This window comes from Fusarium subglutinans (genome assembly GCF_013396075.1).
Source record: "Fusarium subglutinans strain NRRL 66333 chromosome Unknown NRRL66333_c0000192, whole genome shotgun sequence".
Lineage (NCBI taxonomy): Eukaryota > Fungi > Ascomycota > Sordariomycetes > Hypocreales > Nectriaceae > Fusarium > Fusarium subglutinans.
In genome coordinates this window covers 62,463-86,665 of record NW_023502255.1, presented here as the reverse complement: position 1 = coordinate 86,665, position 24,203 = coordinate 62,463, and the positions used below count along the sequence as shown (strand labels likewise).

The following is a 24,203-nucleotide window of genomic DNA, read 5'->3' as shown; positions in this document are numbered from 1 at the left end:
TGCTGTAGATCTAGCGACGGCGGACCCGGCCATTTAAGCTCCGATCAACCCATGCATGCAACAGTGATTGGGGTCTCTTTGTAGAGGACATCAACCTCAAAACCGCAAACCGCAATTGCATACCTTGCACCTTTTCTTCTTTTCTCAAGCTTCTACTTCTTCTTTGAACCTCCTCCCTCTCATCAGCGCGTTCTTTGACTAGTATAATTCACTGTTCAGAACGCAAAGTTACTTCCCACGTACCATCCACACTTTCTCCAATACTCTACACACCTCAGATCTTGACGGGCCATGGATCTCGACATTGAGATGGACGATGCCGTCGACACGGTCCATGACGCACCTATTCTCGACATCGGCCGCGATGATATCCTCGTAAGCTTGACCGACAGTCAGACTGCTGCCATCCGAAATTGACTTCCCTTTCAGCAACCTGACGAGCCTGAAGAGCCTGGCGAGGTGGCTGAAGACGAACCTCCGACCGACGACTCAAAGACCCTCATCCGGACAAAAATCCACATCAAAGGTGTTGACTCTCTACACACAACCGACATCAAAGCCTACGTCAAGGCTCACTTCGGCGATGTCGACAGAATCGAGTGGATTGACGATTCTTCCGCCAACCTCCTCTTTCCTTCTGAGCCCACAGCGCGCGATGCAATTGTTGCCTTGAGCTCTGTTCGCGTCGCAGATGCCACAGCATTGGCAGTTGGAGAGACTCTGCCTGCGAAGCCTTTTGAAGGGAAGCCAGAGATTTCTCTCCAGGTGAGATTTGCAGTACAAAGCGACAAAAAGGAGGTTGGTGCCGCCTTGCGCAGCCGCTATTATCTCCTTCATCCTGAGCACGATCCCGAGGAGCGACGACGCAGGAATCAGGAAAACCGGTCAAGGTACAGGGATCGTGATGATGGCTATCATGGAGGTGGCGAGGGCCGACGACGACGCGCCTCTGACGATGACGTCGAGACGTTTGAAGCCAGCATGTACGATGATGCGCCTCGCTCAACACGGAGAAGACGCGACTCAGACATAGAGGAACGACCACGCTCATATGCTCGCGAGAATCAAGGCAAGGAATTGTTTTCAGGCCGGAAAACACAACGCGACCGATCTGCATCTCCGAGGCGCGATAACGACGGCGACGATCTAATGGGTGAGAAGGCTAGCTCATCTGGGAACAGAGCGCGAGCGCGGGATCTCAAGGATCGCATATCAGGCAGTAACAATTCCAAGGAGTTGTTCCCAACCAAGAAGTCGATTAAGCAGTTTGGTGGAGGAAACTTGGATACCCTCGAGCGAGCCATAGGGTCAGCCCGCCTCAAGGATGAGGATCGCCCCAGGATTGTTTCCGTGCCCAATGCACGAGGCGATGGTAACTCATTCAACATCCGCGGCATGGCGAGCCAGCAGGGGGTTGGAGAGGGCTTTGCGATCAAGGGTGCTGCTTCAGCTAACGCGCGCGAATTGTTCCCTACCAAGCTTGATAGCAATAATACTGGAAAGGAGCTATTTGGAGGAGGGAGATCGAAGCAACGACAGAAGGCCGAGGACCTTTTCTCCTAGATGGGGACCCCATCGAAACATGGTACACATTATACAACAGCAACGGCCGAACTGGGTCAACAATACGGACTCGTAAGTGATGGGTGCTGGTGACTATATATATGGTTTTGTAACGATACCAAGGCGCAATCAAACAGATACATTATGGACTCTTTTATCTGCAGTTTCCACAAGTGAATCCAAACAGATGCCATACATAGGTGCTGGGCTGATCCATGTGAAGTTTCGTGGTTGTCGTGATCTGGAACTTATTCGTCTGTAAATTATAGGTGCTGTTGCTATGCTACGCTGCCGACTCCTACCACCACTTCTCAAGCATAACTCTCTTCTTGTCCACCCCGCCTTCTCTTGTTAATCCATCAACTATCTCATCCGTCATCTTCGCGGGCCCGCAGACATATACCACACTATTGTTCCTCTCACCCACAGCCTCCTTCACATCTTCAACTGTGAATCTCCTTTCATGAACATCAAGTTCACGGCTCTCGACTTGCCCGTCATATGTCCCTGTCGTATACACTTTCAAATCACCAATAAGCTGCTTTTCTGTAAACCATTTTCTGATTCTATCCAGAAACAGAACACCCTCGAGACCCTGCGCAGGTAACTTGCTAGCATAGAGAACCTTGACCTCAAGGTTGTATCCCTCTTCAGCTATATGTCCCATCATGCTGACGAGGGGGTTGATCCCCACGCCGCCCGCAACAAACACCACCTTGCATTTATGCTCATGGCTTATGTCGTTGAGAGGTATCTCAGATGGTGGGAAGACAAAGCTTCCTCCAACACGCACCTGTAGCTTGGAACCAGTGATATCGGATGGTGACTGCCAGAGCCATGCCGCAGGCGGGTTCTCTGGAGATTCTTGTACTGCTAACTCCAGGTAGGGAGACTTGGGATCGGCAGCTGCGCGAGGTGTAGATGTGAGTGTGAAGCCGCCTGGTTTGGGGTTCCCTGGGATGTATGTATCGAGCCATTGACCGGCAGAAAACTCGATATCGTCAGCATTCCTTCTGGCGAAGAGATTGGAATCAATATGGGATATGCTGTATGTACCTTAATTGGCCCCGACTCGAGTTGGAGACAATACAATCTAATTCGCTCATTCACCTGATCTATACGTTCGAGTCTTACATCAAGAAGACTCTAATTCACCGAAGATTAGTCGATGCTATGCAATGAACTTGTATTGATATGGACCAACCTCATCTCGTGGCTCCTGAGCTGTCCTTTCCAAATGACCACTGCGTTGAGTCGACATGGCTTTTAGTCCCATGCAGAAGGATATGGGGTTGATGGCAGCAAGTCCCAATTTTCGGCCCAATAAAGAGACACAAGGACTAATCGTTATAAGCCTGAGAAGCATGAATTCACATGGAACTGTCCAGGGGCGATTGTAGTCGATGGCCTCATGTTAGCATTGCATTGCCATATAATCTACTATAGTGGGGTGGACTATCGTTGACATAATAAACTAATAAAAGCTGAGTCAGGCGACAACCCACGGAGTACACACCTTCATCTTCCTGGCGGCAACGAAGATGATATTGCACGCCTCGACGAATTTTATTATTGCATAAAATTTTGTTGCAAAGAAGAATGCTTTACCGTCCGTTTTTGAATTCTATCTTCTCCAAGTCCAGCTCCTGTAGTCCATAACCTCGAAATACATTACCTTCTCCAAGGCACCATATGCCTCTTTTTCCCGTAAATCGTCATAGCTAACATATCTAGGACGACTCTGTCCAGTTGACTTGATCCATGACCTGTCCAGCCGTTGGGTGCGTATATCCAATCCTCAAGCGCAGACGCAGAGGCTAAAACATCCATTAGTATTACAAAATCTGTTTGCCCGGGATTGGAATGACACTTACCCCCTTGCATCCGGACACTCGCATCATCTGGCTGGCTTCAGCTCCAGGTCCGAGGTCCGATGAAGAGATGCTCAGCAGTTGCAGCTTCTGAGACTTGGGAACGGCAGCTTGTAGAGATACATTGGACAGATCCGCTGAACTAGAAGTATTGACGAACTTTGCGGTGGCTTGAATCATACCCTCCGCGTTACGTTGGATCTGGAATGTCACATTAAGGTCATTCGCGTTATAGCAGGGAATACCAGCAGGTGGCTGAGGCTGAGGTGCTGACGACACGGGAGACATGAGATCGAGGTTCGATGAAGGTGGGGCAGGGGAGGCTGTAGTTGGCACAGGGGCAGAGCCAAATAGATCCATGATATTCGATACATTGGATTGCTGAGGAGGCGGCGAGGAGGCAGATGGAGGAGGAGAAGAGGTACCACCTAAGATATCGGCGAGGAGATCAGTGTTGGTCGTTGAAGGAGCAGCTGGTGACGCAGCAGGCGCGTCCATAATATCCAGGAGGTCTTGTTCTGTTGGCTTGATGACTCTTGACTTCCTGTTGGCGGCCTTCTTCTTTGTAGGAGCTTGTCCAAGAACACGGGACTCCTCCCTGATCTGAGGAATAGGCATCTTCTCGAGCACTCCACGTCGGACCTGATCGAAGCTGAAAAGGTTGCCATATTCAACGACTCGCTGCTGAATCTCGATATCGAGGCTGGTCTGATGATATTGCAGGATCCTTCGGATCTTCTCGATCTGAGCTGGGTCAGAGAAGCGGGTTGTTAACTTCATCAAGGCTGTCACAATGTACTCTGTGGACACTTGTGTGGCGTATGCACTGTTAAGAATCAAAGAGAACAGGTCGACAACCTCATGCTCCTTAACCTCCTGGACAAGCTCCTCTTCCTCATATTGTCCACCCTTGAGCAAAGCGTCTGCATATTCGCCGATGCACCAAGCACCAGCTTGCGTCAGACTCTCTTGAGTAATATCTTTCTTGAGGTTGATATAGAGTTTTTGAACCGCATACGTCTGTAGCTCAGGGGTAGTAGCGACGAGGCGAACAAATGATGATAGGATCTGCTCCTTGACGTAGTTACCGGCAAGAGACAAAACTCGAAGCATTGTATCGAAGTGCCATCGTTTGTTAGGCGCAAACTTGTCAGCGGCGATACCTATCTGGCTGGTCATTGTTGGCTTAAACTCGTTATCGGCAACCTCCAAGAAGGCAAGAAGCTCCCGAATCAACACTCGAACATTGCTCTCATTAATCAAGGTAAAGCTCAGGTCGAGAGCTCGGCGGCGAATACTGATATCAGGATCTCTCAAACATTCCAGGATGGTGTTTCGATGCCTCTGCACAGCATTGGGCTCGATGGCGACAACCTTAATCAGGGTGTTGAGAGCCACGTATCGGATGTTGTTATCACGGTTGGTGAGGAACTTGCCCAGAATGTTGACACCGAGCACCCTTAATCCAGAATCGGCCTCGATGTCGAGAATCGTGCGCACAGCTTCGTACAGGATGGAATTCCCAACATTCTTGGATGATTCGGTGTTGGTAGCAACCTGGGCAAGGATATCGTTGATCTGCTCGCTGGTCTCCGCATCACCCACAGCCAGGACTCGCAGCAGGTGAAGGATCTTGACCTGCAGGAAGGGGTCGGTAATACCAGTAACGTCGTGTTCGGGTGCGTAACCTGAAGTAGCGAGCCCTTTCAGAGTTCTAACAAGCCCCGGGACAAAAGACCTGAACTTTTCAACAATTCCTTCTTCTCCGCCCTCCTCCTCGTCTGCCTCGCACAGGCTTGTCACCAGAGTAAGACCGCAGAGCAAGACGCCGTGGTTTCTGTCGGACAGAAGCTGTGTGGCCTTGTCAATGAAGTGCTCTTGCAAGTCTGGAACCTTTCGACATATGCGCATTGCACACAGAGCCGCCTTTCTTCGAATATAGGGGTTGGCTGTGGCTACGAGGGTCTCGATCTCAGGGAAGAGATCTCGTGACATCTCAATCGAGGCGATGTTTCCTAGCGTACAGAGAGCAAGTCCAACAACATATTGGTTGGAATGTCCGAGATCGCTAAACCAAAGTCAGCAACCAGATGTTTGATTCGGAGGGCCTCAGGAGAAGTGTACTTCTTGAGCGAGTTGGTGACCAATGTCAATACTTCTTGATTCTCATCCAACAACAAACTTGTAGCCAGGTGTCCCAGACGTTTATCGGCGAATCGAGGGGAGGCGAGGAGCTTCAAGCATTCGATCTGTCCAAAATGGGTTCGCTCTCCAAGGGTGAACAAGTAGAGTAACTTTGCGACATTGTTGCGACTGCCTGTGCATCAGTATCTCCATCCCTCCAATAGCACGGCCGAACCCACCGAATGTTGGGATCATGGCTTTCCTCTCGAAAGCTGGCGCGGATGGCAGCGCTCTCTTTTTGAATGACGGCTCGCTCGTCGGCGATCGTCTTGGCCGCACGCACATTTCGAATAAACTGCTTGACTATCCCGAGCAAAAGTAAAGGTAAGCCTCTGATTCATCAGATCGCGGAGGATAGCTCGTCGATGCCGTACGGGAACTCATCTTGGGAGGACAGACCCAGCGGTTGGGCCGTCTGGTCGACGCTTATCCAGGGGTTGAGAGGGAAGCGATGGGTGCTCGTCGAAGCTCGATCAGCTCTGGGGCAGAGCAATGAGCTACTGTTTCTTTATATATGTGTCGACGCGGAGGACAGAATAGGGAGGTTCGTCGGAGTCTACTCAAGGCAGCTAGATAAAAGAGAGAACCGAGTTGCGCCGTCAAGTTACAGGTCAGTGTCAGTGACGGTGTGTGCTGTGCTGTGCTGTGGTGTACTTCTGCTTGCGTTGCGGCGGACACCTTTCAGACTGGACGTGGGGCACAGAGCAGGCTACTATAGGTACCTACCTTAAGGTACCTAGGTATAGTAGATTTGCTTGACAGTACGTACTGCATTAGTCATCACTAAATAGCCACTAACTTAAGGTACATACTTCAGGCACGAATACATACATCACTCAAAGAGATATAAAGAATTAGTAAGTATACTTGTTTATTCGTACACGCATGATATTATAATCCTAGGAATACACACAAGAACCGCTCATACAGTGTTTGACCCTTTTCCTTCCCATAGGTACACATCCGTCCGCCACAAACAATCTTACTTTACATCTGGACGACTTAGAGGGTGTGCTTCCGTGTTCAGCACCCACTCATCCAAGCTGATAACATCAAATTCGCTGAAGATGAGATAAAAGTACTTGAGAGTCTCTGCCAACCAGAAACTCTCCATACTGTCCATCTTTGTAGGCTCTGCTTTGGTGACATCGTCTATCGCTGAAGCCGCAATCTCAGTTCGTGTCACCTTCTCGATCGTCTCGAACATAGTCCACGCCTTTTCCATCCATTGCGCATCTCCTGTGACGCGATACATGATGAAGATGGACTCAATAGCCTCGGGCCGGAGAATATATCGTCCATCGCTTACGTCGATCATACCTTTGGGGAGGTTGTGCTTCTTGACCACATCTTGAACTGTGGGCTTCTTCCAGTCTGATCCTCTCAACGGCGGCACCCTGAAATCAGGAGCGTGTTGCTCTTCGATAGCCTTGAGCCACCGGTCCTCGTTCCAGGTACAATCGCTCGAGTCCTTAGCATCGACGCCGCCACATGAGATGAAGTTGAAGATCTCAGGTCCAAGTCCCGTCTGCGTAGCCTGATAAGCCCAAATACATCCATCCGTGAGTTGGGAAGCGATCTCGAGATCCGCGGGGCGGTTGAAAATCTTGCTGCCCATTGCTACCATACCGCCAGCGAAGCAGGTCAGATGCTGGCCTCGTGCAACATAGGTGTACTTGGGTTGTTCGCCTGGCAAATCGGTTACTTGGTAGTCTCCAGAGATGAGGACCGGCTTGTCCGAAGGCGTCAATGCTCGCTTGAAAAGGTGCTTGATGGCAACGGGAATGAAGTTTTCGTATAGTCGGCGTGGTTGCTCGAGTTGGCCGCCGAGCAGAAGATACCACTTGGGAAGATACTCATACAGGGAGTCAGACATACCACCAAGGGTGAAGTCTGAACCAGCATGGAAGGCTGGCGTATAAGCATCAACGACTACCGGCCACATGCCAGGAAGACGGGTGTTGAGTTGTGTAGATTCAAACTGATCTCCAATTCTCTTGACAGCGTCATAAAATCTCGGGTTGCCGGTTAACTGAGATAGTTTAGTGAGCTCGAGACTCAAGGAACCCAGTTCAGAAACAAGAGCCTCCCGCGAGGGAGACTGAGCTTGGCCGTAAGCAGATCTAAGCATGTTAGCCACAATAACAATACGTGATTAATGCTGAGGAAAACTCACTTCTTCCATTCCCATCGAGTAACTGGCATATGGTTCGGTGTATCAAAAGCGCACATGAGCAGGTCTCCCAGTTCAATAGCCTTCTTCAAGAGGATAGGATGAGCTCTTCCGCTCAATTCATATGCAGACAGGAATCCACCAAGATAGCGAATGTTGGTCTCGAAAATGTTGATAGTTGTCATGGGACTCCTGGTGAAATCAATGCCGTCTGCGGCGGCAACAGCCTTTGTGAACTCGTCCTTCATGTCCATGATCCAAAGGGTATCGAGGGCATCGACCAGAGTGGCAGCCCAACCGCCAAGGGGGTCCTTGGACTTGCCAGTCAACGGGGTCACCTCGTCGTGCATCCAGGCATAGTTGGAATAGCCGCTCCAGCTGTGCTCGAAGCTCTTCTTGACTGCCGCCAATCGCGACAGTCGTAGCTCCTTGGCTGCGGCGCTCTCGACCGGAGCAGCAGCCTGAATCTTGGGGACCTTGACATCTCCGGTGATCTTTGGCAAGGCAGCTAGTTTCTCCTTGGGAATGGGATATTTAGGTAATCTTCGCGTCCAAGCTGTGGCGCCCTTTCCAGCAAGAGGATCTCCATCACCAAACAACTTGAAGCCAGAGTCCGAATTTGACCAGTACCAAAAGCACAAGATCCAGATGAAGGCCACACCAATCCAGAGACGGCCTCGCCGTAAGGGACCCGCCATTGTGTAGATAGGTACCTTAGTTGTTGGACTGCTAATAAGCAGCACAGGGTCTAGGTGAGAGAAGATAGTGAGGCGTGATCTGGGACCTCACATCGCAGGCCCAGGACGGGAAAAAGGCAGAGGCAAGTCCAAACAGAAAGCGTTGACGTTGGGGCTGTCAAAAAGATTGGCGATGTGTCTCGACTTGAGGGGGACCAACAGCAAGCCTTTCCAAGCCCGAGGCCGAGTCTAGACACGTTCCGTCTTATTAGAGCGACAGGTAGGTAGGTACCTTGGGCTACGGATAAGAATCGAAGGGACAGGACGGGACCGGGGGGTAACAGAAAAAGGGCAAATGGCTCTGATTCTTAGTCGATCAATAAACCCTCAATCTTCAGCGCATGAATGTCTGAAATCAGTGTCTGTGTCTGTGGCTGAGAGCTGTCTCGTCTCTTCTATCCAGTTGAAAATACGACATGAAATTGCGGCGGGCGGTCGACGTCCATAAGTCACTAGCCTACCTATACTAACACGTGAAGAAGGAATGCGCCGTACGAATAGTGATGAATCCTGCGAGTGTGGCATCTGACATCTTGTACGTACAGTACGGTTACATTAGTACCTAGGTAGTACTAAGTTAGGTTGGTAGGTTGCTGGTATGGATGGTAACTAGCAGCAGGATCCTTTTCCGAGGCACATAGGTATTAATTACCTACGGAGTACTGTGCCTGTAAATGCTTCCCTTGCTTGGCATTCATCCTTCAACACCTTAAACTGGAGAGAACCGTTGTCAAGGGGGTTTCGCGTAGCACAAACGTTGGGTGTTATGAACTCTTTTCGGTTGTTTTGCCTTGACTGGCCAATGCCACATTTCTTCCCCATCTGTCAACCCCTTTCGAACCCTTCCTTTAAATTGCAGAAGACATCTCGAGACTTTTTTCCTTGGAGAAAATCAGCTCGTACTCCTGTGGGGTCAAACCTAGCAGCTCCCTTGCAATATAATTAGACGATGTGGCATGGCCATGTAAGCTAAGCTGACCCAGCTGCCTTCTCCGACTGGTCTAGTTAGATATTTGGGCTTCGGTTCTTTGGAGCCTTATATCAGCCGTGGGCCACTCATATCCAACAAGCTTTCAAGGGTTGGCTCCCTCAGCAGAGGCGTTCCCATGAACGGATCCTCCCCCTGAACTGCAAAATCAAGACGGTAGCTCGAGTTTGACCATTCATGGCGAGGGAGCATGCATGTCAATCGTGTTGTATAGTTTCGGCAGTCATGTTATATATGCATGCATGTCCAAAGAGCCTGGACATGCTTTAGGCCTTTGGGGTCCTGGATTGGCAGACCTACCCTTACAGGCATTATACTCGATAAGCCACGCTTCCAGGCCCCCGCCCCGTGGGCTGTAGGGCTGATTGTTCTTCCATGCCATGGTCCAGCGAGAAAATTGGCTCCAACGGCGGACACGTTTTCCAGACCGCCCGCCGCCGATTCGTTGCCCCTCACCAAAGCCATTGGATGGTAGGCCATCAGTTGAGGCAGACTGGCTATCATAACAATCACAAATTTTATAACAGTACATAAACGGGCACGAATATGCAGTTTACGGGCCAAATGGGAAATTGCTCAGTTGTTAGAAGCCATGTAGGCAGATTCTGTGGCACAAAAGCCACGGAGATAGCAAGTAACACGGGAAGCAAGCCGAATACCCTCCACAACTTCAGTCCAATCAGTCCCAGATGCCCTTCGTTTCGCTTGCAGTTTGCCACTAAGTAAAGAAGATTCAACCAGTTCCCTCCTCATGCCATGCGTGTTCGTTACTCATCGGCTAGCGAGAGATAGCAGGACCGAAGGTTTGGTCGACGAAGTATCAGAATATTGTCTCTTATTTTTGCATCATGAGCTGGACGAACTCGTTGTCTGTGGTCTTGTCAGTATGGACGTTGGTATTATATCTAATCTCAGGCAACTCACAGTCGATTCGGCCATCGCCGTCCTGGTCAGCCTCTCGGATCATCTCATCAACCTCATCATCAGTGAGCTTCTCGCCGATGGAGGTCATGACATGTCGAAGCTCAGCAGCAGAAATGAAACCGTTGTTGTCACGGTCGAACACCTTGAAAGCCTCACGGATCTCCTCCTCGGAGTCGGTATCCTTCATCTTGCGTGCCATCATGGTGAGGAACTCTTTACCCAGTGGTTAGTACTGACCGTCCTCTGATCGCCTTGGAATACTACGCACCAGGAAAGTCGATGGTGCCGTTATTGTCGGCGTCAACCTCGTTGATCATGTCCTGAAGCTCAGACTCGGAGGGGTTCTGGCCGAGAGAGCGCATAACGGTACCGAGCTCCTTAGTGGTAATTTGGCCTAGAGCGAGGCGTTTAGCTCATGCTTTCGATTTAAGAATATCGCATAGACAGAGATGTAGAGGATTATAGTGGTCTGATGCATGCTTTGTTGGATCGATTTGGGTTTCGCACGGGGCCAACGAAGAAACATCGCGGAAAGGGGAGCATCACTCACCATCGCCATCCTTGTCCTGGATAAAGAGGTTAGCGACAGCTTCTAGCAAGACACGGCTAAGCAAGGCGGCGAAACAAAGGGGATAGCTTACAAAGAGAGAGAAGGCCTCCTTGAACTCGGAGACTTGCTCTTCAGTAAGTGAGTCGGCCTATAGAAATAAAGTTGTCAGTCCAAACTCCCGAACGGCATCACCAGAACATCAACTGCAGCCCCTCTCAACAGAGCCGCGGGGTCAATGCTCATTGGCGATAACGCCAGAGGACAGGGCGGTAAAGCAAATGCTGATTGATGGGTAGGTCGCGCAACCAAGCAACGGACAGGTCATGCTCACCATGTTGGATGTGTGTGGGAGCAACGGTTGTGATAGTAAAAAGGTGGATGTCGATCGCACGAGAAGGAAGAAAGATGACTTGGGCAAGTTCTGAGGTCGCGGGGTCTTGAGCCAAGAGTGTTGGACCTTTTCGTTTCGCGGATTTGGTTGGAGCTTTCGTGGGGAGACCCAAAGGTCAGGGGAAAGTCGGTACCTAAGGCAGGAAAACGGTACAGGCACTAACAGAGGAGAGACAATGCACTGTGTTTTGGATGCTCAGGGGGCTGATGATCATGGAACCAGGGGGAGGGGCCTCGTCATAGCAGCCCAAGCACACTGTGCGGTTTACCCTGTTGAAGCATTACGGAGTAGTCTAGGTAGGTAGTCTAATATTCTATGTTACCTAGGATAGGTACCTTAGAGAAGAAAGGAGCTGATAATTTGCGTACTTTCAACAGATTACCAAGTTATTGTCACAAGCCTTTCAAATAAAACGTCAGGTCTGACATCCAGAACCCGTTAATTATAAACAGCTTGATTTTGAGGAATAGTGTAATACTACCATAAGACAAGAGCTCTCTTCTTTACCTTACCGGAGGCGAGGTGTCTGTACATCTTCTCACTTCTGATGCAACTGGAGGTACATGCCTGAGTGATGTGAACCTTACCTAGAGGTGCCTAAACAGAGCGGCGGCCTAGGTACCTAGAAGGGGACACTTCCCCCTGTCATTTTAGCCAACGGAAGTGGTCCAGTGTCGTAATGCCTCCAGCCGAAGCCAGCTATCAGCCTACCCGCATCTCGACTGTATTCGCGATCTTCTCACTCATGACGACAATACCTTCCTCACCTCTCGTCCTATGACGTTCGCACTCGCGATTAAATCCAGTTCAGCTCTCTTTCTATTACCGCGCCTGTGATAGTTTTCAGTCCCTATTTTGCGTCCGCCATGTGGCGAGACCGCACGAACCTGTAAGCCGCCCATTGTTACCTGTCATTGCCTATGGCTGTCGGCTTCACCTCCACATAACGAGCCTATACGCTGATGCAGTTTGCAAATAAAGATACATCTCCTACCGGCAGTCTTACGCGCATCACCCTACACAGCGAAGACCTTATGGACCGGGCGCCCTTGCTTCTGGTCCCCTTGCCGACAGCTATACCAGCAGCTATGCGAACGACGATCGTCGCGGCCTTCTATCGGCCGGCGCGTTTGAAGACGATGGCGATGCCGTGATTGAGATGGATTTATTGCCCCCTCGATGGGCTGATGTTTCGGATGAGATCACAGACTTGCTTGCCAATATCGCGACAAAGGGCCAGAGCTTGGAGAAGCTACACCAAAAGCATGTGCTACCTGGTTTCAACGATGAAGACGCTAAAAGGGCCGAGGAAGCGCAAATAGAGAAGCTTACACAAGAGATCACCAAGGGTTTTCATGACTGCCATCGCTGCATTCAAAGAATCGAACAAATGGTGCGGGAATCACAGCACGCAGGTACCATTACGAGGGCAGAGGAGACCATGGCTAAGAACATACAAATCTCGCTGGCTGCTCGAGTTCAAGATGCAAGCGCCAGCTTCAGAAAGAAACAGAGTGCATATCTAAAAAGTTGGTAACCCCCTCCGTTTCTTCCCGGTACCTTCTAACTTGTACTCCCAGAGCTTCGTGGTATGGGTGGCTTTGGCGGGTTGAGTCCTGGCGAGAGATCTAGTACACCACAGCCAGGTTCCTATCTCGACCCATCTCTTCAAGAATCTGACGCAGATCGATCTTTTTCCCAATCGACACTCCAAGCAACCCAGCAGCAAAGAGTGCTCCATTCTAATGATGCTGCGATTGCTCAACGCGAACGAGAGATTGAGGATATTGCTCAAGGCATTATCGAACTGTCTGACCTCTTTCGAGATCTTCAGAACATGGTCATCGATCAGGGCACAATGCTAGATCGTATCGATTACAATGTTGAGCGCATGAACACTGATGTTAAAGCCGCTGACAAGGAGCTTGTTGTAGCTTCTGGCTATCAGCGGAGGACGACCAAACGCAAGATTATTCTCCTCCTCATTCTTATAATCTTTGGCATGATCATTCTGTTGGTGATCAAACCCAAGAAGCATGGGTAGAGGCGTTTTTTCATGGCAATCTCAGGGATACCCGCTGTCTCCCTTAAAAAATCCCGGCGCGGGCATAGAGAGGCAGCAATTATTAAACACATGTAGCAATACAATGTAAAGCAAGTAATGGGATATGTCATTGATGTGTTTGCAGTCACGGTTCTCTGTTCATTTTTCGTAATATTTATTATTCTATTTAGAACCAGCCTTTCTGTTTGGTCGCCGAAGCGTGTGATTTAGAAGAAACGCGATCATGGTTATCATAACTTTTTTCGAAAAGCCTAGGATAGCTCTTCCATAACTTAGGTTTTTGCTTCTCGATCTCCGACGCCAATTGCGCTTCACTGGGGAGAATCTGAGAGCCCCAGGCCCCTTCCACTAGTTGCTTCATGTTCGCTGGAGAGAGCTCTCTATCGTCTCTCGCCCTAGCCCTGGGTCTCATGGGCAATTGAGCCACTGCGAGACGATTTATCACTGTACTTCGCACTATTTGGGTATCAACGTAGACACCCTTGTCTCTCAGCACAGCCAACAATCGAACACCACAAGCCAGGTCGAAGTCGGCGATTCCCACTGGCTTGACGTTTACAAGAGAAGGTGGAATCGGCTGCTGCGCCAAGGTCTGATCAAAGCCCCATCGAATGATGGAGCGCTGCAGATTGATATCGAAAATCTTCTGTATGGGGTGTTGCCTGTTCGTGAATGGCAGATCTGCTGGTATGCGAAGTTTGTAGTTGGGGTCGTTTCGATTCTTGGAACGTTTGTGATGTTTCTGTTTTGGATTTGCTTCATTCTGGCATGGGCCTATTTCGGCTCTCCAGAACTCCTCCTTAAAATGGCTTCTTTTCTTCTTACCATCGGCGAAGGAGTAGTATTCAGACCAAGTCTCTGACTCCTTGTCCAACTCTTCGGCTTTGGTATTAGGGTTCGGGGGCTGGTCCTGCCGATGCACGGGTATCAGTCCCCCTGGCTCTGGCCTGTAAAGTTCACATATCTTATGACTTAGGCCTTCTAGATCATTAAAACGTCCCAAACGTCCAAGATTATAGAGCAATATTTGCCAGTATCGAACAGGAACGGCAACCCCGTGTCCCGCCACTCTCAACGAGAGGTGAAGAGCTCGGTCAAGCACGTGTGGCCTGTTGAGCTTTGGATGGTAGCATACATCTTCAAAGATATGGTTGAGAAGTGCTTCCGAGTTCTCACGCTCCATGGTTACATCCAGGCTTTCCATCTTATCAACAACATTCCTGACTTTTGCAAGACGCTTCATGGACAGAGCCATACTCAGGTGCTTATTGAGATCCTTGTAGATGATGCTGTCCTTACTTGGTCCTGGAGTAGCTGCCACACCTTCAACTTCTTGGAGTAATCGCTCTAATCCCCAATCTTGCCGTTGAGCGGAAGATGCAAGTAGCGTTGACCGTGTCTCCGGATTCCCAAACTCTTCTGGGTGTATATCGCAGTGTAGAAGGGTTCTGAGCAAGTCGTCCTCACCTCGTTCAGCGAAAGAGATGATTGCATCGCAATAGGCTCCAGATCTTACTTCGATCCCTAACTTTCGAAGTTGTGTCAGGCGATCGGCAACTCCGTGGGCGTCATCTTCTCTCAACGCAATGGATTGCAACGAATGATAGCCAATTGTGCGGAGGCCGATCTTATGCATCAGGTTGATCGCAAACTCTGGAGAAGTCCAAGAGCTGGCGAACCATCGTGCTGTAAACCTGTCGCTGAAAATACTACTGGTCGTTGCCAACTGGGTATCATTTTGTACAGAGGTGCTAAAGCCATCACCAACGCTGGTGTCTCCATTGAGTACCGCCAGCTCTTCCTTCGTGAGCTGGATTGCGGAAAAGTAGCGGGAAAGGAAATCCAAGAAAGGCATGGACTTAGGCGACTTGGGATGGTCGTTGAAAAGATTGAACTTTTTTCTCCAGACACGCGCGGCATGTGACTGGCCACTTTCAAAGAGAGCCGGCACAACATAGTCGTACAACTCACGGTATGGACTGAAAACGTATATCTTGGTCAGAGTAATCTGAAGCTTGGGAGTGAAGTCGATGGCACAACTTGCCAGCAGAGCACCGAAGCTATCCAACTCAGGACGGAACATGGGCATGAGCTTGAAATGCCAGCCCAATGCAGTTTCGTAATCAGCATGTGCTAAATAGAAATGAACCACTTTCAGGTATAGTTCAGGCCAACTGAAGTCGTGAGTTTCTAGCAGTTGTCCTGCGACCTTGAAAAGCTCTTCCATCCGGTCAGAATTCGTCAACGCTGCCTCCAAGATGTTATCACGCAGAAACAAAGCTCCAGTTTTGGTTAAGAGATGCGATTGAGCTCTGTCCTGAAGCTCCAGAAACGTCTCCCATATTCCTTGGTCTCCGCGATCCTGACGGCTTATTAGAATGCGACACTCCCAAGAATATATGGCATCCAAATCAGACTTCTGGCCCGAGGGAGTATGCTTTTTGCTTCCATGCAGGCGAATGCCCAGCGGGAAAGGTAATTCGGATTTTTGCGGCCATTGTGCAGTCTCTTGTTGAAGACTATGCTGTCTCTTCCCACCCCCAGCTTCTTGGCCAGAAATCAGCCTAGCATCCTTTTCTTGTATTCTCGTAGATACTGGCGCCAACTCTGTATTATATAGAGATCTGTGTTGTGTGAGTGTCCTGACGTATCGAGTATATGCGGATTGGCGGAGTCGAGATTGTATAGGGATTCGATGCATGGCTCGGTAAAATCGCCAGCATTAGCTGGTCTCGTATCATTGCATTGGTCGTAGCCGAGAAGATAATAGCAAAATCATCGAGACTGTCTCAAGACTGAGACTTTGAAATCTTCAAAAGTCCTTCATCATACCTTATTAGCTCCGAATCTTTTTGGGGGGCTCCGTATCATAAACTTGGGAGCACTTTACAAGGTAGAGTGCCAGTGGTGCACTGACACATGCCTACCTACCTAGTACCTACCTACCTTAGGTACCTTAGGTAGGTAGTAGGTACCCACCAACGGAAACGTCAAGAGCGCTGCTGAGTCATACTCTTACCCGGCTCCCAATCAAGTTATGGCCTCATTTCTTTACCCGAACTTCGACATCCTCCGTTCACCAACTCAACCACCCCACACGAAACAAACCTTCGAAGTTTCCCAGAACTCTCATTGACCGAATTCAAAATGCCGTACGTACAATCGATTCGCGAACGATTCTCGCGATAGCCTTGGCCACTTCCCCCCACGCCAATGGCTCTCATCCCGAGCTCCGGACACTGCAAGATATAACATCATACGAGAACCCATCACTGACGCCCATCCAGTCTCGTCAACGCCAAGAACCCTGTTCCCCAGAACCAGCGATTCTACCAGAACGCTTACAAGAACCACACCCGTCTTTGGAAGATTGTACGACCAAATCGATTGTTCAGCCTGTCTCTACTATCCAGCTGACCGACATGACAGAACCCTCGCAGCCGTGTCCTCATGACCCCCTACCTCATCCTTCTCTGGGGTACCCTCGGTGGTAAGTAAATCGCGGTTTTCGGTCGGATGGAGGTCAATTTGGGCTTGTATGCTGACAGTCATAGCTTCTTTCTACGGTGCTGGTCGCAAGGTCCTTGGCTACAACTCTTACTTTGGAAACTAAGCAGTGGGAATCGCATGGTGGGTGATACAACTTGGTCACGATGGAAGGTCAACGTGATCAGTAGATTGAGTCAATAGACGGAGATGAGCCCAATGCGAGATTGTTATAGTCGTTCATGTGCATTTTGGACACCGATACCTTTTATCAAATCGCGTCCTCTATTCACACGTCATTGCCATTAAACCCGGACTCCCAAAACTCTAGAATACATGAAAAACTCAAGAAAGCTGCATGCCTCAAAAACCAGCGTCTAGCGCGCACTGCAGCAGACCTGCGACTCTCCATCCACGGATAGTTGAGTAAAAATCCAATCAGACTTGTTCTAATAGCCTGTGGCGCCAGGCGCCTTTTCGTCCTTTCGTAGGCTGACTAGCAGCTCTCGGAATCGCTCCTTGCCAGATCCAGAGGCACCTCCCTTGGCGCCTTTACCACTGACATCCACCAACTTGGCGATTCGATCCCAGCTGGTGCCACCAGAGACGGTGTCCTCTCGGCTTGCCAAGAACTCTTCGGCTTCCTTTCGTGTCTGCGCGATGCCCTTCTCCTTCTTGTTGTTGTAGTTCTCGTAGAAGTCATCAATGTTCTGCTGTGCCTCCTTGATGGTCTCTTCTCGCTGCGCAGCGAATTGTTCGGCGCGCTTGGCAATCTGGTTGTCACGGCGCTCCCGCCACTCCTTGACGACCTCGGGCTCTTCCTCTTCCTCGGCGAAAGCCTGATACCCGGAGTTGTAGCTCACAGAAGGTCCTCCTGTGATAGCGGTTCCACCGGAGACACCAGTACCCTATTTGTTGATGTCAGCTCCTCAATTCAAAGTGGCGAGGCAAACAACCCACAGCGTCAGGGTTAGTCAGGTCAGGAAACTGAGATTCGAAAGTGGACTGCTCGTTGTTACCAGCGCCGCCAAGAAGGTCATCATCGTTACTAGCGAAGGCAGCAGCGTCATCGTTGGTCGCGAACTGGTCTGCATCATCTCCCAGAAGGGCCTTCTCGCGAGCGAGGAAATCATCGGTTGAGGGCTCAGCAGTAGGGTCCTTGATATCGGTTTGCGCTAGAAATGCATCAGTGTTGGATCCGCGCATTTCTTGTGTTGATGCACTTACCCCCGGAATCGAAGTCCTCGAGTGAAGGGAAACGGTCGGCCATTTTGGAAGCGCGGATAATTAAAGATCAATACTGAGTGTGTGAATATCGGAATCTGCGTAAATTCTATGGGATGAAGGTGGTGGAAATATGAAAAGGCGACGTTCAGATGCGAGGATTATCAGTGTACGCTGTTACTATGTATGGTCCTCCTATTCAGTTACTACCAAGTAGTAGGCTATCCTAGGTAGCTGATGAGGTGGATTCTGCCGGGCGGTGAGGGACACACAACAGCATGAGCTTGATGGAGTGGGTCAAGTTCATGCACTAAGGCCATGCAAATATGCACTTAGAAGCTATTTCCACTTTATCGGATGATTCTTGTGGTCAACCTAGCTTGGTCTATAAACTCTCCTTGTTTTACCAAAGAAAACATTTCAGTCCATCACACATTTGAGTTACGTATCGTTCTCGTTTTCGCAGCTTTATCTACAGGCGAACCGGATCGTAACAGGATTCGAGTTTGTGTTATTTGTGCGGAAACAAGTTAGCAGAGACTACGAACATTATTCCTGCAAGTAGCTGTAGTAGACGTCGTTTCCACAGTGATACTACGGTAACAGCTACAAACCAGCTTCTAAATAATTGTCGCGACATCTGGTCTATAATCCTGCGCTTGCATTCGCTCTTGAAATTTGCTTTTTATTGTTTGTTTCTCTTAACGAAGGCACCGTTGCTACAAAGATGGCTTACAACGATGACTCTGTGTTGGCGCGACTCTCGTCACTCAATGAAAGCCATGATAGCATCGCCACAGCTGCACAATGGATCATGTTCCATAGGTACGGTTTCTCCTTCATGCATCTCAACATATATGGCTGACAATTCCAGGCGCCATGCTGAGAGGACGGTACAGCTGTGGATGCAGCGCCTCAAAGACTCTTCCAGCACAAAACGATTGAGTTTGATTTATCTAGCCAATGGTACGTTTGTCTGTCAGCTGTGGTGAGCTTTACTAACCAGAGATTCAGAGGTAGCCCAACAGTCTAAAATCCGACACAAAGATGACTTCATTATCGCCTACGCACCTGTGATTGCTGAGGCTGTTTCCGTCGCTTATAAAGGGGCACCAGCAGAGCTGCAGGCGAAATTGAAACGCGTTATAGACGTTTGGAGAGATCGCTCGATCTTTGAGGCGCCAATTCAATCCGCAATCGATGCCCGCATTGGAGGTGAGTCCCTGAATTGGTTCAAAAAGCTGGTGACTGACCATTCATTTAGATCTCGACAAGGCCCGGGGTATGTCCAAGCCCGGATTTGGCGGCTCTCCATTCGGTAGTACTAGCACTGCCACTTCTGTTCCAACTGAATTTGCACCTCTGGTCACTGCTCACCAGAAAGTAAATAAGTTGACCACTCCTCTCAAGGCCACGATCACATCAGCAGACCAAGAGTATGAGAAGCAAACTGACCCATCTACACCTGTTCCCTCTGCTCCAGTTTATGCAGCTCGGTTGAATGGTCTCCTCAAAACGTTAGCCAATGCCGAGAGTGCGGTTGCTGAGTGTGTAAAAGCAAGAGAAGGCCTTGTTTCCGGTCTGGAATCACTCCTCAACGCCAACCGTGCTGCATTGGTGGACGAGAGGTCTGCTGCGGCTCAGCTTACATCCCGAAAGGCTGAAATCGAAGACAAGAAGCACCAAGTCGAGGTTGGCATCATGAGAGCACTGGGCCCGGCGGACAGCAATGGTTCTCCCGGACAAGGGGACTCTTCAGTTACGCCTCCAGAGCCAGACAGACCAGAGATTGAGGCATTGACTCCACCGGCATTTGAACCATTCGAAGCACCCACCCCTGAGGCATTGACACCAGAGGGAGGGCCTGTTGCGGCCCCTTCTATGTCTCCTGGCCCTGTTCCTGATACTGCCGCTGCTACTGCTATTGCTACTGCTACTGCTTCTCAAGACAAAGAAGAAGAAGACGAAGAAGAAGCAGAAGCACCCTCGTATCAGTCATTGCCAATCTCAACCAATGGGTCGAATAAGCGCCGCCGTGTCGACACGGAAGAATTTCCTGATCTAGGTGGAGATGATGGCATCGATGCTGACGTTGCTGAAATGCTGAAGGGGCAACCTCAATCGTAATCGGATCATATGTTATCAACAAGTTGGGGGGTTATTTGGCTTGTCAGTTTGGGGTTTGCCTAATATGTTGTGTTCTTGCAAACAGCTAAACAGTTCGGGTTGGACTAATAGATTGCTGGGAACATTCGGCACACACAATACTAGTCTAGTGTATTATTATTAAGTTTGGTGAATTATTTCGTCTTGTTGTAGATAGTAGGTAGTGCGGGAATCGGTAGCGATACTGGTCGCATGTCGCGTGGTATTTGGAACCAGCGTCCAATCTACTAACCATTATGCAACAAATATTTGTTGGCCATTTAAGAATTGCTATAACGAACCTACCTAGATAACTAAAGTGCTTCTCTTTCGGCCTGTGTGATTATGCAACCTTTCCAGACACATGTTGAATTCGTCAAGGCGCTCATGTTGGATCCGAGAGCATTCGGTTCAGTTCGGAGCAATTGAAGCCGTAGTCGCGTAGATCCGACCAGGGATGTTACCTACACACAGTGACAACAACAGACACACCATCTTAACGCAAGGGTCCCACCCAAATTTTTTGTGAGCAACGGACGGATCCATTGACTCGCCTGGGCTGTCGCAACTCGGAAGCTGAGAAATGCCGCTACGACGATGACGGCATCACAACCTCGACAACTTTGATTCTTTTCGTAAATGTCAACGCCTCTGTCAGCTACTTCACTATTGCTCCCTCACGGCTCGAGCCCTCTGCTTTTCCCCCAGCGATAATAGTGCCGCTCCTGAATATGCTACGCTGAGTGGGCGTCTGATCAATCCCTAAGGTACCCTACCGTCACAATGGTCTCGGGAGTAGCACGCCGTGTGCTGCTCCCACGCCTCGCCGAGCCCTCGCAAGTGTCTCTGGCTACATCGCGATGTCAATTAGGAGCTTCGTTCTACAAGTCCGAAGCTCTATTTCTCCAGTCGAGGCTTCTCCACGCATCCAGCACCCGTCAAGCCGTTCTACCTCCGTTCTCAATCGCTACATTCCGGTCTTCGGCAGATAATTCTCTACCTCGTCATCAGCTTTCCGTCGCGCACAGTAGACCCTCCCAGTTTGGTCTCGTTTCGCACGCCTTGCGACAGTTCTCGACAGCACCTCGTCTATCGCAGGAAATACAGACCAAGGTCGAAGAAGGCGCCAAGAAACCTGTCGAACTTGAAGCCAATCGAGCCATCGCCCAAGATGAGCACAAGCAAGAGTTTACCAAAAGTGAAAAGGCTGCTCGGGCGGCGCAGGTCAACCTGGCTGCTAAGCTTTCCAAGGAGGGAAAGCAGGCTGGTAAAGCTGGTTCGGATGAAATTGTGCGACTGATCAAAATTGCTCGCCCCGAAATTCGCTGGCTCGGTATCGCTTTTGTCTTTCTAGTAATCTCTTCTAGTGTCACCATGTTGATTCCCTTTTCTGTTGGTCGAATATTGGATCTTGCTACCAAGGGCGAATCTGAAGATATCCGTCTTTTTGGCTTGACCATGAACCAGTTCTTCTTTGGTTTGGGTACTGTCTTGACTATTGGAGCTATGGCCAACTTTGGTCGAGTCGTCCTTCTCCGAATTGTCGGCGAGCGCGTTGTCGCCAGACTTCGCTCCCAGCTTTATAGACGAACTTATGTCCAGGATGCTGAATTTTTCGATGCAAACCGAGTGGGAGATCTCATTTCACGGCTCAGTTCCGATACAGTTATTGTTGGCAAGTCTGTGACACAGAATCTCAGTGATGGCCTTCGCGCCCTCTTCAGTGGAGGTGCGGGTTTTGCTATCATGGTCTGGACAAGCCCCAAATTGACTGGTCTTTTGCTGCTTATGTTCCCTCCCATCGCAGTCGGAGCCTTCATCTACGGTCGCGCTATTCGAAATGTCAGCAGGTCGATTCAGAAGAACTTGGGTACTCTTACCAAGATCGCCGAGGAACGACTTGGTAACGTCAAGACCAGTCAAGCGTTTGTTGGTGAAGTGCAGGAAATCGGTCGCTACAACAATCAAATCCGGAAGATTTTTGCTCTCGGCAAGAAGGAATCGCTTATTGCTGCCACCTTCTTTGCTTCGACCGGTTGGGCTGGTAACATGACCATTCTCGCGATGCTCATCGTTGGAGGTGGCTTCGTACGCAGCGGGGCCATGTCACTTGGAGATCTCACCTCATTCATGATGTACACAGCTTTCGCAGGTTCAAGCTTGTTTGGTTTGTCAGGTTTCTACTCAGAGCTCATGAAAGGAGTTGGTGCCGCGAGCCGACTCTTCGAGCTTCAGGATCGCAAACCAGGAATTCCACAAACAGTCGGTGTTCGAGTCAAATCAGCACAGGGCCCCATCAAGTTCACAGATGTCAGCTTCGCTTATCCTACTCGACCTGCTGTCAAAATCTTTAACGGACTGGACTTCGAAATTCCTTCAGGCAGCAACGTCTGTGTTGTTGGCCCGTCAGGAGGTGGCAAGTCAACAGTAGCATCTTTACTACTAAGATTCTACAATCCTACGTCAGGAACTATCACCATCAATGGCCAGGATATTTCTGGAATGAACGTCAAGTCTCTGCGAAGGAGGATCGGTATGGTTTCTCAAGAACCTGTTCTCTTCTCGGGAACTATCGCCGAGAACATTGCCTATGGAAAGCCTCAGGCCAGCCGTTTCGATATCATTTCTGCTGCTCGACGAGCCAACTGCAACTTCATCAGCGATCTACCTGACGGTTTAGAAACCCAGGTTGGTGCTCGAGGCTCTCAGCTCTCTGGAGGTCAAAAGCAACGAATCGCCATTGCACGAGCTCTTCTCAAAGATCCTGATATTCTAATTCTCGACGAGGCTACATCAGCGCTAGATGCTGAGTCCGAGACTCTTGTCAATGAGGCGTTGGCTGGCCTCCTACGTGGCCGCAACACCACTATCTCTATCGCCCATCGTCTCTCTACTATCAAAAGATCTGACCAAATCATCGTTCTCAACAGCGAGGGTAAAGTCGCAGAGATCGGCAGCTACAAGCAGCTGGCCTCTGATAAGGACAGCGCATTTAGCAAGCTCATGGAATGGCAGATGAGTGGCGGTGAGGTTTCCAAGGATGGTGGCTCGACTGCTTCCCGGGCACATATAACAGAGGCCGAGGAGCTCGAGGATGGTCTTGAAAGGGACGATGAAGAAGATAGTCTTGAGCACGAGGAAGAGAAGAGGGACTCAAAGAATGAGGAGAAGCGTCCTTGAATTCAGTCAGATGGCATAGAGCAGCCAAGCTTCCCCAGAAGATGTAATATGGCCAGGAGACACACAGTAAGGCGAAAGATTAGACGAATCATGTACATTATATATCCCGATATCTATGTCTGAGTCTCTATGACAGGCAATTGTCCTATCGACAGCTACAGAGAGAACTCCACTCGACATGTATCTTGTTTTCATTGGCGTCGGTCCGGTTTGGTTATCAATCCCCAAAATGGAAAATACGGGTGGTAGGGGGTATGGACAGCCGTGTATAGAAAAAGAATCTCGTTTTTATCAATCTTGTGTGGCGTACGAGAACAAGAGGTTGCATCTATTCTAGCTGACGTGTGTTGTCTCAGTTTAATTATCTAGATGCCAATCATTACACTCATATCTTTGAAGCCAAAGTTATGTCTACTACCTGTTCAGAACAAGAACGGAAGAACCTGTCTGAACTCGCGTAGATTGATGGAGACATCATAGAACTGTTGCGAATTCGAATCACCAAACCGAAGCCCGCGTTATAAAAAGACAGTGTTTAAAATACAGGCAATTTCCACAGTTGAGCAGCTAAAGTACCTACTAAGGTACTACCTAGGTAGTCAAAACGAAGCCAGAATGTCCTTGTCGCACCAACCAAGCCGCGTAGGTTGAGGTTAGGGAATAGAGACCAATGAGACCAACCCCAGGTTAAGCTCTCGGTAACAGGCTTGTCACATGTGACC

At 49.6% G+C, this 24,203-nt stretch overlaps 9 protein-coding genes across 9 annotated transcripts; 5 read left to right on the top strand and 4 right to left on the bottom strand.

Moving 5' to 3' along the window:
• Positions 1–291: 291 nt before the first annotated feature.
• FSUBG_10827 (uncharacterized protein) lies at positions 292–1,563 on the top strand (the record flags this gene model as incomplete). The annotated part of the gene is made up of 2 exons (XM_036675445.1): positions 292–375; positions 430–1,563. The coding sequence occupies 2 exons, from the start codon at positions 292–294 to the stop codon at positions 1,561–1,563; spliced, it is 1,218 nt and encodes a 405-aa protein (XP_036533711.1).
• Positions 1,564–1,861: 298 nt separating this feature from the next.
• On the bottom strand, positions 1,862–8,489 carry FSUBG_10826 (ap-1 complex subunit gamma-1; the record flags this gene model as incomplete). The annotated part of the gene is made up of 8 exons (XM_036675444.1): positions 1,862–2,573; positions 3,301–3,380; positions 3,438–5,449; positions 5,509–5,747; positions 5,798–5,921; positions 6,355–6,386; positions 6,605–7,741; positions 7,795–8,489. The coding sequence occupies 8 exons, from the start codon at positions 8,487–8,489 to the stop codon at positions 1,862–1,864; spliced, it is 5,031 nt and encodes a 1,676-aa protein (XP_036533710.1).
• A 1,862-nt stretch (positions 8,490–10,351) lies between these two features.
• FSUBG_10825 (Recoverin) lies at positions 10,352–11,324 on the bottom strand (the record flags this gene model as incomplete). Its single annotated transcript, XM_036675443.1, has 5 exons — positions 10,352–10,386; positions 10,441–10,653; positions 10,709–10,834; positions 10,991–11,138; positions 11,322–11,324. 5 exons carry the CDS (start codon positions 11,322–11,324, stop codon positions 10,352–10,354), a joined length of 525 nt encoding a protein of 174 aa, XP_036533709.1.
• A 923-nt stretch (positions 11,325–12,247) lies between these two features.
• On the top strand, positions 12,248–13,425 carry FSUBG_10824 (syntaxin 16; the record flags this gene model as incomplete). The annotated part of the gene is made up of 3 exons (XM_036675442.1): positions 12,248–12,270; positions 12,363–12,910; positions 12,962–13,425. The coding sequence occupies 3 exons, from the start codon at positions 12,248–12,250 to the stop codon at positions 13,423–13,425; spliced, it is 1,035 nt and encodes a 344-aa protein (XP_036533708.1).
• A 187-nt stretch (positions 13,426–13,612) lies between these two features.
• FSUBG_10823 (pentatricopeptide repeat domain protein) lies at positions 13,613–15,673 on the bottom strand (the record flags this gene model as incomplete). Its single annotated transcript, XM_036675441.1, has 1 exon — positions 13,613–15,673. One exon carries the CDS (start codon positions 15,671–15,673, stop codon positions 13,613–13,615), a length of 2,061 nt encoding a protein of 686 aa, XP_036533707.1.
• Positions 15,674–16,593: 920 nt separating this feature from the next.
• On the top strand, positions 16,594–17,059 carry FSUBG_10822 (uncharacterized protein; the record flags this gene model as incomplete). The annotated part of the gene is made up of 4 exons (XM_036675440.1): positions 16,594–16,598; positions 16,734–16,818; positions 16,876–16,936; positions 17,001–17,059. 4 exons carry the CDS (start codon positions 16,594–16,596, stop codon positions 17,057–17,059), a joined length of 210 nt encoding a protein of 69 aa, XP_036533706.1.
• Positions 17,060–17,381: 322 nt separating this feature from the next.
• Positions 17,382–18,202, bottom strand: FSUBG_10821 (clathrin light chain; the record flags this gene model as incomplete). Its single annotated transcript, XM_036675439.1, has 3 exons — positions 17,382–17,840; positions 17,893–18,107; positions 18,160–18,202. The coding sequence occupies 3 exons, from the start codon at positions 18,200–18,202 to the stop codon at positions 17,382–17,384; spliced, it is 717 nt and encodes a 238-aa protein (XP_036533705.1).
• Positions 18,203–18,883: 681 nt separating this feature from the next.
• Positions 18,884–20,283, top strand: FSUBG_10820 (regulator of Ty1 transposition; the record flags this gene model as incomplete). Its single annotated transcript, XM_036675438.1, has 4 exons — positions 18,884–18,981; positions 19,031–19,122; positions 19,171–19,371; positions 19,421–20,283. 4 exons carry the CDS (start codon positions 18,884–18,886, stop codon positions 20,281–20,283), a joined length of 1,254 nt encoding a protein of 417 aa, XP_036533704.1.
• An 801-nt stretch (positions 20,284–21,084) lies between these two features.
• FSUBG_10819 (ABC transporter ATP-binding protein) lies at positions 21,085–23,481 on the top strand (the record flags this gene model as incomplete). Its single annotated transcript, XM_036675436.1, has 1 exon — positions 21,085–23,481. The coding sequence occupies one exon, from the start codon at positions 21,085–21,087 to the stop codon at positions 23,479–23,481; it is 2,397 nt and encodes a 798-aa protein (XP_036533703.1).
• Between the last annotated feature and the right edge of the window lie 722 nt (positions 23,482–24,203).